The sequence below is a fragment of the Labrus mixtus genome, unplaced genomic scaffold (genome assembly GCF_963584025.1).
Source record: "Labrus mixtus unplaced genomic scaffold, fLabMix1.1 SCAFFOLD_155, whole genome shotgun sequence".
Classification (NCBI taxonomy): domain Eukaryota; kingdom Metazoa; phylum Chordata; class Actinopteri; order Labriformes; family Labridae; genus Labrus; species Labrus mixtus.
The window spans coordinates 45,001-57,500 of record NW_026870235.1 but is presented as its reverse complement, the minus strand read 5'-3'; the positions used below and the strand labels follow the sequence as shown (position 1 = coordinate 57,500).

Sequence of the window (12,500 nt, the reverse complement as noted above, 5' to 3'; positions counted from 1 at the left end):
AGCGCTCCTCAGGTTTCAGGTGTCTCGCTCTCTCTCCTCTCTTTACCTGTGAAAGGTGTTTTTTTTTACATGATGATTGCATCATAATAATTGAAGCAGCTGTGTGTTAACAGATTGGTCTAAAGGTTGGCGTGCTGATATCGTCTCGCCGCTTCCTGTTAGAGGTCAGAACTCGTTCAGTAATAAAAACCGGCGTGCTTTGTGAGCACGTGTGAACAGCTGTGTGTGCCGGGCGCTCACTGAACGGACGCTTTACTGTCGGCCTTGCAGGATTCTGCTGCGTCATGTTGTCCGTCCTGCTGGACTGGTTTCATAATGAATCAGCTGTCTTCCTGAAGGACCGCCACGTGGCGGCTGGAGCGTGACCTTGAAGCCATCGTCTCGCCGTGTGTGTTCATCAGGTCATAGACTTCACTTCCTCAGTATTGATGTTTGATGTTTCCCTCCAGGAGCAGGAGGCTGGTCTCCCATGGTGACGGACCAGGAGCCCTGGATCCAGGTGGACCTCAGGGAGCAGATGGAGGTCACGGCGGTGGCCACACAGGGACGCTATGACAGCTGGGATTGGGTCAGCAGTTATCAGCTGCTCTACAGTGACACGGGCCGAGCCTGGAAACAGTACAGACATGAGGATGGCGTGGGGGTGAGTCCAATGTTTAAGCTCATCAGCGTTTTTCATGACTTTGGCTTCCAACGGCTGAATGACATCACTTCCTGTCCTACACACACACACACACACAGACACACACACACAGACACACACACACACACAGACACATACACACACACAGACACACACACACACACAGACACATACACACACACAGACACACACACACACACACAGACACACACACACACAGACACATACACACACACAGACACACACACACACACACACACACACACACACACACAGACACACACACACACACACACACACACACACACAGACACAGACACATACACACACACAGACACACACACACACACACAGACACACACACAGACACACAGACACACACACACACAGACACACACACACACACACACAGACACATACACACACACAGACACACACACACACACAGACACACACACACACACACACACACACACACACACACAGACACACACACACACAGACACACACACACACACACACACACACACACACACACACAGACACACACACACACACACACACACACAGACACACACACACACACAGACACAGACACACACACACACACACACACACACACACACACACACACACACACACACACAGACACACACACACACACACACACACACACACACACACAGACACACAGACACACACACAGACACACACACACACACACACACACACACAGACACACACACACACAGACACACACACAGACACACACACACACACACACACAGACACATACACACACACAGACACACACACACACACAGACACACACACACACACACACACACACACACACACACACAGACACACACACACACAGACACACACACACACACACACACACACACACACACACAGACACACACACACACACACAGACACACACACACACACACACACACACAGACACACACACACACACACACACACACAGACACACACACACACACAGACACACACACACACACACACATTTAGTCGTTCGTCTCTGTGGCGTGTTATCAGGAGCGTTGATGACACGGAGGTCAGGTTCACGTAACACCTCCTCTCACTTTTTCTGACACATTTCAAGGTGTGGGCCGGTCTGGTGTCAACACAATTATTAAAGCGCTCCTCTCGTCCTCCCTGTAGTGTCTCCTCCTCTCGTCCTCCTCTCGTCCTCCCTGTAGTGTCTCCTCCTCTCGTCCTCCTCTCGTCCTCCCTGTAGTGTCTCCTCCTCTCGTCCTCCCTGTAGTGTCTCCTCCTCTCGTCCTCCTCTCGTCCTCCCTGTAGTGTCTCCTCCTCTCGTCCTCCCTGTGGTGTCTCCTCCTCTCGTCCTCCCTGTAGTGTCGCCTCCTCTCGTCCTCCTCTCGTCCTCCCTGTAGTGTCTCCTCCTCTCGTCCTCCCTGTAGTGTCTCCTCCTCTCGTCCTCCTCTCGTCCTCCTCTCATCCTCCTCTCGTCCTCCTCTCGTCCTCCCTGTAGTGTCTCCTCCTCTCGTCCTCCCTGTAGTGTCGCCTCCTCTCGTCCTCCCTGTAGTGTCTCCTCCTCTCGTCCTCCCTGTAGTGTCTCCTCCTCTCATCCTCCTTGTGGTGTCTCCTCCTCTCGTCCTCCCTGTAGTGTCTCCTCCTCTCGTCCTCCCTGTAGTGTCGCCTCCTCTCGTCCTCCCTGTAGTGTCTCCTCCTCTCGTCCTCCCCTCGTCCTCCCTGTAGTGTCTCCTCCTCTCGTCCTCCCTGTAGTGCCTCCTCCTCTCGTCCTCCTCTCGTCCTCCCTGTAGTGTCTCCTGTAGTGTCTCCTCCTCTCGTCCTCCCTGTAGTGTCTCCTCCTCTCGTCCTCCCTGTAGTGTCTCCCCCTCTCGTCCTCCTCTCGTCCACCCTGTAGTGTCTCCTCCTCTCGTCCTCCCTGTAGTGTCTCCTCCTCTCGTCCTCCCTGTAGTGTCTCCTCCTCTCATCCTCCTCTCGTCCTCCCTGTAGTGTCTCCTCCTCTCGTCCTCCCTGTAGTGTCTCTTCCTCTCATCCTCCTGTCGTCCTCCCTGTAGTGTCTCCTCCTCTCGTCCTCCCTGTGGTGTCTCCTCCTCTCGTCCTCCCTGTAGTGTCTCCTCCTCTCGTCCTCCTCTCGTCCTCCCTGTAATGTCTCCTGTAGTGTCTCCTCCTCTCATCCTCCCTGTAGTGTCTCCTCCTCTCATCCTCCTCTCGTCCTCCCTGTAGTGTCTCCTCCTCTCATCCTCCTCTCGTCCTCCCTGTAGTGTCTCCTCCTCTCGTCCTCCTCTCGTCCTCCCTGTAGTGTCTCCTGTAGTGTCTCCTCCTCTCGTCCTCCCTGTAGTGTCTCCTCCTCTCATCCTCCTCTCGTCCTCCCTGTAGTGTCTCCTCCTCTCATCCTCCTCTCGTCCTCCCTGTAGTGTCTCCTCCTCTCGTCCTCCCTGTAGTGTCTCTTCCTCTCATCCTCCTCTCGTCCTCCCTGTAGTGTCTCCTCCTCTCGTCCTCCCTGTGGTGTCTCCTCCTCTCGTCCTCCCTGTAGTGTCTCCTCCTCTCGTCCTCCTCTCGTCCTCCCTGTGGTGTCTCCTGTAGTGTCTCCTCCTCTCGTCCTCCCTGTAGTGTCTCCTCCTCTCGTCCTCCCTGTAGTGTCGCCTCCTCTCGTCCTCCTCTCGTCCTCCCTGTAGTGTCTCCTCCTCTCGTCCTCCCTGTAGTGTCTCCTCCTCTCGTCCTCCTCTCGTCCTCCCTGTAGTGTCTCCTCCTCTCGTCCTCCTCTCGTCCTCCCTGTGGTGTCTCCTCCTCTCGTCCTCCTCTCGTCCTCCCTGTAGTGTCTCCTCCTCTCGTCCTCCCTGTAGTGTCTCCTCCCTGTAGTGTCTCCTCCTCTCGTCCTCCCTGTAGTGTCTCCTCCTCTCATCCTCCTCTCGTCCTCCCTGTAGTGTCTCCTCCTCTCATCCTCCTCTCGTCCTCCCTGTAGTGTCTCCTCCTCTCGTCCTCCCTGTGGTGTCTCCTCCTCTCGTCCTCCCTGTAGTGTCTCCTCCTCTCGTCCTCCCTGTAGTGTCTCCTCCTCTCATCCTCCTCTCGTCCTCCTTGTAGTGTCTCCTCCTCTCATCCTCCTCTCGTCCTCCCTGTAGTGTCTCCTCCTCTCGTCCTCCCTGTGGTGTCTCCTCCTCTCGTCCTCCCTGTGGTGTCTCCTCCTCTCGTCCTCCCTGTAGTGTCTCCTCCTCTCGTCCTCCTCTCGTCCTCCCTGTGGTGTCTCCTCCTCTCGTCCTCCTCTCGTCCTCCCTGTAGTGTCTCCTCCTCTCGTCCTCCCTGTAGTGTCTCCTCCTCTCGTCCTCCTCTCGTCCTCCCTGTGGTGTCTCCTCCTCTCGTCCTCCCTGTAGTGTCTCCTCCTCTCGTCCTCCTCTCGTCCTCCCTGTAGTGTCTCCTGTAGTGTCTCCTCCTCTCGTCCTCCTCTCGTCCTCCCTGTAGTGTCTCCTGTAGTGTCTCCTCCTCTCGTCCTCCCTGTAGTGTCTCCTCCTCTCGTCCTCCTCTCGTCCTCCCTGTGGTGTCTCCTCCTCTCGTCCTCCCTGTAGTGTCTCCTCCTCTCGTCCTCCTCTCGTCCTCCCTGTAGTGTCTCCTGTAGTGTCTCCTCCTCTCGTCCTCCCTGTAGTGTCTCCTCCTCTCATCCTCCTCTCGTCCTCCCTGTAGTGTCTCCTCCTCTCGTCCTCCCTGTAGTGTCTCTTCCTCTCATCCTCCTGTCGTCCTCCCTGTAGTGTCTCCTCCTCTCGTCCTCCCTGTGGTGTCTCCTCCTCTCGTCCTCCCTGTAGTGTCTCCTCCTCTCGTCCTCCTCTCGTCCTCCCTGTAATGTCTCCTGTAGTGTCTCCTCCTCTCATCCTCCCTGTAGTGTCTCCTCCTCTCATCCTCCTCTCGTCCTCCCTGTAGTGTCTCCTCCTCTCATCCTCCTCTCGTCCTCCCTGTAGTGTCTCCTCCTCTCGTCCTCCTCTCGTCCTCCCTGTAGTGTCTCCTGTAGTGTCTCCTCCTCTCGTCCTCCCTGTAGTGTCTCCTCCTCTCATCCTCCTCTCGTCCTCCCTGTAGTGTCTCCTCCTCTCATCCTCCTCTCGTCCTCCCTGTAGTGTCTCCTCCTCTCGTCCTCCCTGTAGTGTCTCTTCCTCTCATCCTCCTCTCGTCCTCCCTGTAGTGTCTCCTCCTCTCGTCCTCCCTGTGGTGTCTCCTCCTCTCGTCCTCCCTGTAGTGTCTCCTCCTCTCGTCCTCCTCTCGTCCTCCCTGTGGTGTCTCCTGTAGTGTCTCCTCCTCTCGTCCTCCCTGTAGTGTCTCCTCCTCTCGTCCTCCCTGTAGTGTCGCCTCCTCTCGTCCTCCTCTCGTCCTCCCTGTAGTGTCTCCTCCTCTCGTCCTCCCTGTAGTGTCTCCTCCTCTCGTCCTCCTCTCGTCCTCCCTGTAGTGTCTCCTCCTCTCGTCCTCCTCTCGTCCTCCCTGTGGTGTCTCCTCCTCTCGTCCTCCTCTCGTCCTCCCTGTAGTGTCTCCTCCTCTCGTCCTCCCTGTAGTGTCTCCTCCCTGTAGTGTCTCCTCCTCTCGTCCTCCCTGTAGTGTCTCCTCCTCTCATCCTCCTCTCGTCCTCCCTGTAGTGTCTCCTCCTCTCATCCTCCTCTCGTCCTCCCTGTAGTGTCTCCTCCTCTCGTCCTCCCTGTGGTGTCTCCTCCTCTCGTCCTCCCTGTAGTGTCTCCTCCTCTCGTCCTCCCTGTAGTGTCTCCTCCTCTCATCCTCCTCTCGTCCTCCTTGTAGTGTCTCCTCCTCTCATCCTCCTCTCGTCCTCCCTGTAGTGTCTCCTCCTCTCGTCCTCCCTGTGGTGTCTCCTCCTCTCGTCCTCCCTGTGGTGTCTCCTCCTCTCGTCCTCCCTGTAGTGTCTCCTCCTCTCGTCCTCCTCTCGTCCTCCCTGTGGTGTCTCCTCCTCTCGTCCTCCTCTCGTCCTCCCTGTAGTGTCTCCTCCTCTCGTCCTCCCTGTAGTGTCTCCTCCTCTCGTCCTCCTCTCGTCCTCCCTGTGGTGTCTCCTCCTCTCGTCCTCCCTGTAGTGTCTCCTCCTCTCGTCCTCCTCTCGTCCTCCCTGTAGTGTCTCCTGTAGTGTCTCCTCCTCTCGTCCTCCTCTCGTCCTCCCTGTAGTGTCTCCTGTAGTGTCTCCTCCTCTCGTCCTCCCTGTAGTGTCTCCTCCTCTCGTCCTCCTCTCGTCCTCCCTGTGGTGTCTCCTCCTCTCGTCCTCCCTGTAGTGTCTCCTCCTCTCGTCCTCCTCTCGTCCTCCCTGTAGTGTCTCCTGTAGTGTCTCCTCCTCTCGTCCTCCTCTCGTCCTCCCTGTAGTGTCTCCTGTAGTGTCTCCTCCTCTCGTCCTCCCTGTAGTGTCGCCGCTTGTTACGCCGGCCTGCCACTCGCCTTTTGTTGACGCATGTCATTAATTCTTCATTGTGTTTGTTATGTCAGAAGCTGCTGACAACACGTGGAATTGTTCTTCTCTGACTTTTCTCCTCGGCAGGCCAATCAGGCGGAGCGTGTAGTCGCCCACTGGCGTGTTTCTGTGTTACAGTGAGGCTGAACCTTACCATTCAATAAAATATCATCAAGTTGAACACGACTTTTATTTCTCTGAGACGAGTCAAAGTCTTTTCAGAACGCCTCCTTCTCTCTCGCTCCGTAAATATTTCACTCAGACTCAGAACATTTTCTCACTCCGAGCTCGTCAAAAAAACTCAAAAACATCTCTGAGCTTTAATATATGATGACCGAGCGTAGCATCACGTTAGCATGGCAGAGCTCTGCGGTCAAGTGAGGCTAATAAATATGTAACGTCGCCTTCAAAATAAAACAGAATTAAATCAGAAGCCAAGACAAAAAACGCTTTCTGAAATACAGCTCGCTCACAGACACACCAACAGTTTGTTCTGTTTGTTAAGAAACTTTATTTAGTTACCATGACGACTGAGTTTGGATTTATAAAATCACCCTCGACTTACCGCTTCTAGAGCAGCTTTACATGATCTGATACTGGAGTCATTTCAGCTGCTGTCTCTTTAAGGCTCCGCCTCCCCACGTGCCTACTCTCTCCTGATTGGCCAGCTCTCTGGAAGTAGAACGCTGCAGGGCTGCCAGAGGAGGGCTGCTCTCCAGCTCTGGGAGAACAGAGTCTCTGTAAGAGGTTTCAGAGGCTTGAAGCCGTCTGCTAAAATTCTTGGTTTCATATCGGGGAACTATGGCGTGATTTATAGAATTCCCTGCTAGCCTCAACGTCATCTTTTGTGCTTGTTTTTCCTTTAGTGCCCCCTGGTGGTGGAAGTTATATACTGTGCGTTTAAAACATCAGATTAACACGGTACGAGTTCAAATGTTTTTACAGTCATGTTTAATTTAAGATGATAAATGTGGACATCCTTCCTCCAAGGACAGCTGTTACTTTACAATCCACTCCAGCACACAGAGAGTCTCTCTCCTTCATAATGGATGGTTGAGTTGAGATAACAAACCGCTCTTCAGGCTGTGAGCAGATCTTTCTGTGTGTGTGTGTGTGTGTGTGTGTGTGTGTGTGTGTGTGTGTGTGTGTGTGTGTGTGTGTGTGTGTGTGTGTGTGTGTGTGTTCAGCAGCTGCTCAGTCTGCCGGAGCCTCCGACCAGAGAGCCAATCTTTAAGATTGCATGAACCATCTGCTACAACTGTTGCATAATTCTCTCTTTTTTCCAGTTTGAGATATTTAACCAGAAGTTGTTTTTATGTAAACATGAACAAAGTCACACGATTCAGTTCGTGTCTCACATCAATATCAGCGTAGCTCGAGGTCTCAACAAATAGTCTGAATATTTACAGAGACACATTCTGCTGCGTGTCGCTGACTGATTACAACAAATATCATGATAAAGATGTGACAGCTGCTTCCACACGCCGTCACTCCTCATGTCAGGACGTCTGATAAGAGACGCCACGCTGCAGTGTGTGTGTGTGGAGGGGGGAGGGGGGGGGGTTTATGAACACGTTACCAACAGGTAGGAAAAGCTTTGTAAAGACAGAGCTCCACTTTAACAGATTCAAATCAAACATTAGAACTCAGCTCTGCCCTGCCTCAAAGATTTTTTAAAGCTAAAGTTTATTTTTTAAATGTGAGTAAAGAAAACTGTTCGGCTTGAATCAGTCACATCAGTTCATTCAGGATGCTAACTGCTAATGAAGTGGAGGACATTTTTGAGGCTAAAAATGGAGATTAACATGCAGGAGTGTCCGTTAACCAAGAGGCACCAAAGCGTTGTAAATGGTATTTGGATGATATTAGCAGGAGAAGCACGTCAGAGACCCTCCACAGCTACCCCATCGACGATCCCACTCTCCACATCCGATCAGTAGAAACAGGCATCAGGAGCAGAGCTGCACGCTCACATAGACAGTTTAGAGCCAAAGCCCCCCCCGCCCCATGTTAATGTGAACATGGACTTAAAGACAGGACAGAATGAATGGCAGCCAATTAGTCTGCAATCCCTTAATGAAAGTCTGGCCCGAGTCAGCAGGCTCAAGCTTTCCCCGAGACCTTGCTGCTATACTAACTCACATCCGTCTGGCATTTTAACAAGTGAAGCTCAAAGGTAACGGCTCGCTGCCAGGAACCGAACTGAGGGCGCCTAATGAGAGAGCAGCAGCTGCTGGTTCCACGGCGAGCTCTCAGTCACTCCGAGCCAACGCCGAGCCAAATTAGCCCCATGCACGGAGAAAAAAATGATGAATTCTTATTATTCAAAAGCTGGCAGGAAGTCCTGAAGCCTTCTGGGATCTCTGAGACGATGCAGCGTTTAAGAAGAAATGGTATGGAACAAGCAAACGCTGATCAGTCTGATGACACAGTTACTAATCCTGTGAGAGGCTGCTTTTATTCTCAGAGAAACTCATAACGAGTGAGTTTATGAGTGACAGCCGGGCCGTCTTCATGACCTCAACACAGAATGACCCCCAGAAAAGAGCCCCCCCCCCCCTCCTCTCTAGAGTGGATGCTCACTCAGGTCACCATGTGGTGGACTCTGAAGCTTCAGTGTTTATCCAGCTCTGCATGGGTCTGTAAACCTTTCTGTGTTCTAACCTCTCTCCATTTTTCTAAAATATATTTAAATATAAGTATTTAAATCTCCTGTAGATGTAAACGTAGAGCGCACACTTTTCTCCTCAGTTGGACTCGTTCTCCTTCTGCATCGTTTTCTCTCCGACCTCAGAAACGGGAATGCCATCGTGGCGTCCTGTTGTTGTCACAGGAGGAACGTGTGAAACAACAGGAAGACACTCCTCTACACGATGATAATAACCTCATTAGTGCAAGCCAGGGGAGAGGAGGTGTGAAATGACTTGTGTGTTCAATGTTCTGAGGACTTTTATCACTTTACATCCTGTCAGACTCAATGACCCACAAACACTTTCTCTCCTTATTGGAAAGAAATGAGGTTTCGCTTGATGATGCTTTCAAAGTTGACTCTTGAAGAAAGTGTAACACTGCTGAAATAGCATCAACAGCGTCTGTCAATCAAATCCCCTGAGCCAATTGGATGCAGTCTGCAGTCGGCATCTACCCCCTTTCCCCAGGTGAACTAATCACCTGATTGAAACCAATCAAGGAGTCAGTCAGAAGGCAGCAGGACACAGTCATTCCTAAAACAGTCAAGGAGAACTTCTGAAAGTTAAAACTTGTGCTTTCAAACCTGGACACAAAGCTGGACTTCAGTTAACTGAGACTTGAAGCTCTTGAGGAGCTGCTGTGCTGCTGCTGAGGAGGAATGTTTCAGGACTGAACACTGGTCAGACATCTACAATGGAACATTTGATTAAATTGCTGCTCCCAAGTTGAGCAGACTTGTGATTTTATTACCTGTTTGCCTGTAAGGAAACAGGTCAGGCCATATTGCTGGAGCAAAGAAGATGGTGAGCTAAAGGAGCAACTTCAAAAGACTCATGAAGATTCCCTCTTTAGGCCTCAAGCCTGGCTGGATGGTGTGGCAGGATTTCCCCTCCCTAAATAAACACATTCTGCACACACACAACACTTAACTGCAGTTCGTGTAATGTGTTTGGTGCATTGATTTATACAAAGATAATTGGGGAATATTTAGTATATGTTGTATGGAGGGTAAAAGGTGCCCTTAAGAATCTGTGAATTGAAGGCCTATTTTCTTTTATTTAAATTGTGGGATTTTCCTTGATTAAGTTCAAGTGTTTTTTTGTTATTTGTTCAAAATAGAACTTTGAAATACAAAACCGGTTACCAACATTCTGTGTCGTGTGTTTAATTAATTCTCCACCAGCTCCAAGAGTCTAACCTACATCAGCCCGGTACACATTAATCTTGTTTTTTGATATTATTTATAAATACATATTTAACTTAAACTAAATGTTGTATCCTGAGTGTTACAGAAGGCACAGCCCCTGTTTTAAATCCTGCTTTAACATAATTCCATGTCTAATATTTGCAATCTGCTCGGTGGGGAATAAGCTGAAATCATCTTTGCAAATATGCAGAGGTGGGAAGAGGAATGTGTTCGAGCAGGGGTCCAGATTACCTTCATTATCCTTGAAAAGCCTGATTTTAAAAAACCTCTCTTTAAAAGAAGCTGTGAATAAATGTGCCAGACAAATTGTAGTCCTTAATTTCTCCTCCTTTAATGCGTTAATATTCATGCCTGTTAGCTGCTCAGGTAGAGGAGGATCAACAAGGACCACGCAGCGTTTACAGAAGAGCTGAGTCCTCTTGTATCCCAACTATGTTCTGCTCCCAATTTCATTACTTCTAACACAATAACAACTCTGATTACCGGAGGAGTGGGCTTGTGTTATTAAACCGACGAGTTCACAGGAAACTCTCTGTCTGCAGACCAGCACAGTGTCTGCTGGTCTGCAGCAGACCAGCAGACACTGTGCTGGTCTGCTGCTCAGCTGGTCCACCTTGTTGGAAGGTTTATTGAAGAGTTGTAGAGATGGTTCAGGTCCTCGGAGGTTTAATTAACTGACGTTTTAAGTGTAAAATGAATCCTGAGCTGCACCCTGGTGAGTCACCACAGTCAGAGGAGGAGACCCTGAGATACTCTGACAGAGTGTTCAGAAACATGACATCACAGCCGGCCTGTTATTGTGTTTGTTCCCACCTGGATCAGAGCAGCTAACAAAGAGGGAGACCAGACGAGGCAGTCAGAGTGATCTTAACTTAAAGAGGACATATCATCCCCCTCCTCCACCTTTTCAAACAGTCCCCTCCTCCACCTTTTCAAACAGTCCCCTCCTCCACCTTTTCAAACAGTCCTCTCCTCCACCTTTTCAAACAGTCCCCTCCTCCACCTTTTCAAACCGTCCCCTCCTCCACCTTTTCAAACAGTCCCCTCCTCCACCTTTTCAAACAGCCCCCCTGTGGTCTAAATGAAACATCTGTGCTTTGGTCAAAATATAACATGAATCAAGCACCAGAGGAGGTTTGTGACCCTGTATAAACCAGCTCTCTCAGAACGCTCCGTTTTGGTGTGTGTGTCTCTTTAAATGTAATGACCACCCCCCCCCCCCCCCCCCCGAGTTTTCCCAGGAGACATCACTCCTCTGTAGAGAGAATAGGTGGAGTCTATGGGTGGAGATACCAGGGGAGGGGAGGGGATCCCACTGTGACATCACAAGGAGAGCACATTAGAAACAGAGCATTTTCCTCTGTGTTGTAAGACTTATGCAGACCACAAAGGACTGGATGGTCACCACCGAGCTGGAAAAAAAAAAGGAATGAAGAGTTGAAGCTTCAGTTCAAACTAACTCGCTTTGACTGACTGGAACATTCTGAGTCCCTCATTACTCATGACATCACCATCAGATGTACTTAGAAGCAGGGCGGCTGTGGCTCAGTGGGAGAGTCTCTCTACTGTAAGGTCTGGGTTTTGATCTCCAGCCTGCAGCCCGCTGCAGAGCCGGAACAGGAACATGTTCACTGTGTCTGTTCTTTTTAGTACAGAAAACACAGAAAGAGCTGGATAAACACTGAAGCTTCAGGGTCCACCACATGGTGACCTGTGTGAGCATCGACTCTAGAGAGAGGGGGGGGGGGGGGTTTAAAACACTTGGATTTGGATTTGGAAAATCTTTATTGTCCCCGAGGGGCAATTTGGTTTGCAACAGAGGTCAATACAGTCAATACATCCATAAAAACAGCACAATGACATAAATACATACATATAAAACATAACTACAGTGGATATCATAATGATGGACGTGAGTAAGATAAGGGACAAAGGACCAACAGTCCATAGTAAAAGTGTCTACAGCTTATTTAAAAACCCAAAAGCTGATGGAACAAACAACCTCAGGTATCTATTTGATTTCGACCTCCTAACATAAGTGAACCTCCGCCCTGTCGGCAGAAGTCTAAACTCTGCATGCAGGGGGTGCTGAGGGTCTTCCAAGATGGCCTTTGCCTTTCGAGTGGCTCTTACTTGAAAAACATGGCTGAGATCATTCAAGACAACTCCAACTATCTTTCGGCAAAGTTTAACAATATTTCCCCGCCTGTTTTTGTTAACGATGCTGAGGTTACCAAACCAGCAGATCATCACAAAAGTCAAAATGGACTCAATAAAAGATGAATAAAACATTTTCAGAAGAGATTTGTCAACACAGCTTTCTCAAGAACAACAGTCTCTGATTGGCCTTTTTGCAGATAGCGTCAGTGTTCACATCAAAGTTCAGTTTTTCATCAAGGATGGTACCCAGGTATTTATACTGAGTCACTGTCTCTACAGCTGTGCTGTTAATGAGCGTTAGTGCTTTGTCAGGTGGATTTTTGCTAAAGTCGATCAGCATCTCTTTTGTTTTACAGACA

General features: G+C 50.4%; 1 protein-coding gene across 1 annotated transcript in view; it reads left to right on the top strand.

Annotated features, from left to right (window-relative positions):
- Nucleotides 1-12,500, top strand: part of LOC132967139 (contactin-associated protein-like 5) — a 58,339-nt gene that overhangs the window by 2,385 nt on the left and 43,454 nt on the right. The window contains exon 2 of the mRNA XM_061033990.1: nucleotides 450-643. Coding sequence (XP_060889973.1) covers nucleotides 450-643 — 194 coding nt within the window. The remainder of the gene's footprint in view (nucleotides 1-449; nucleotides 644-12,500) is intronic.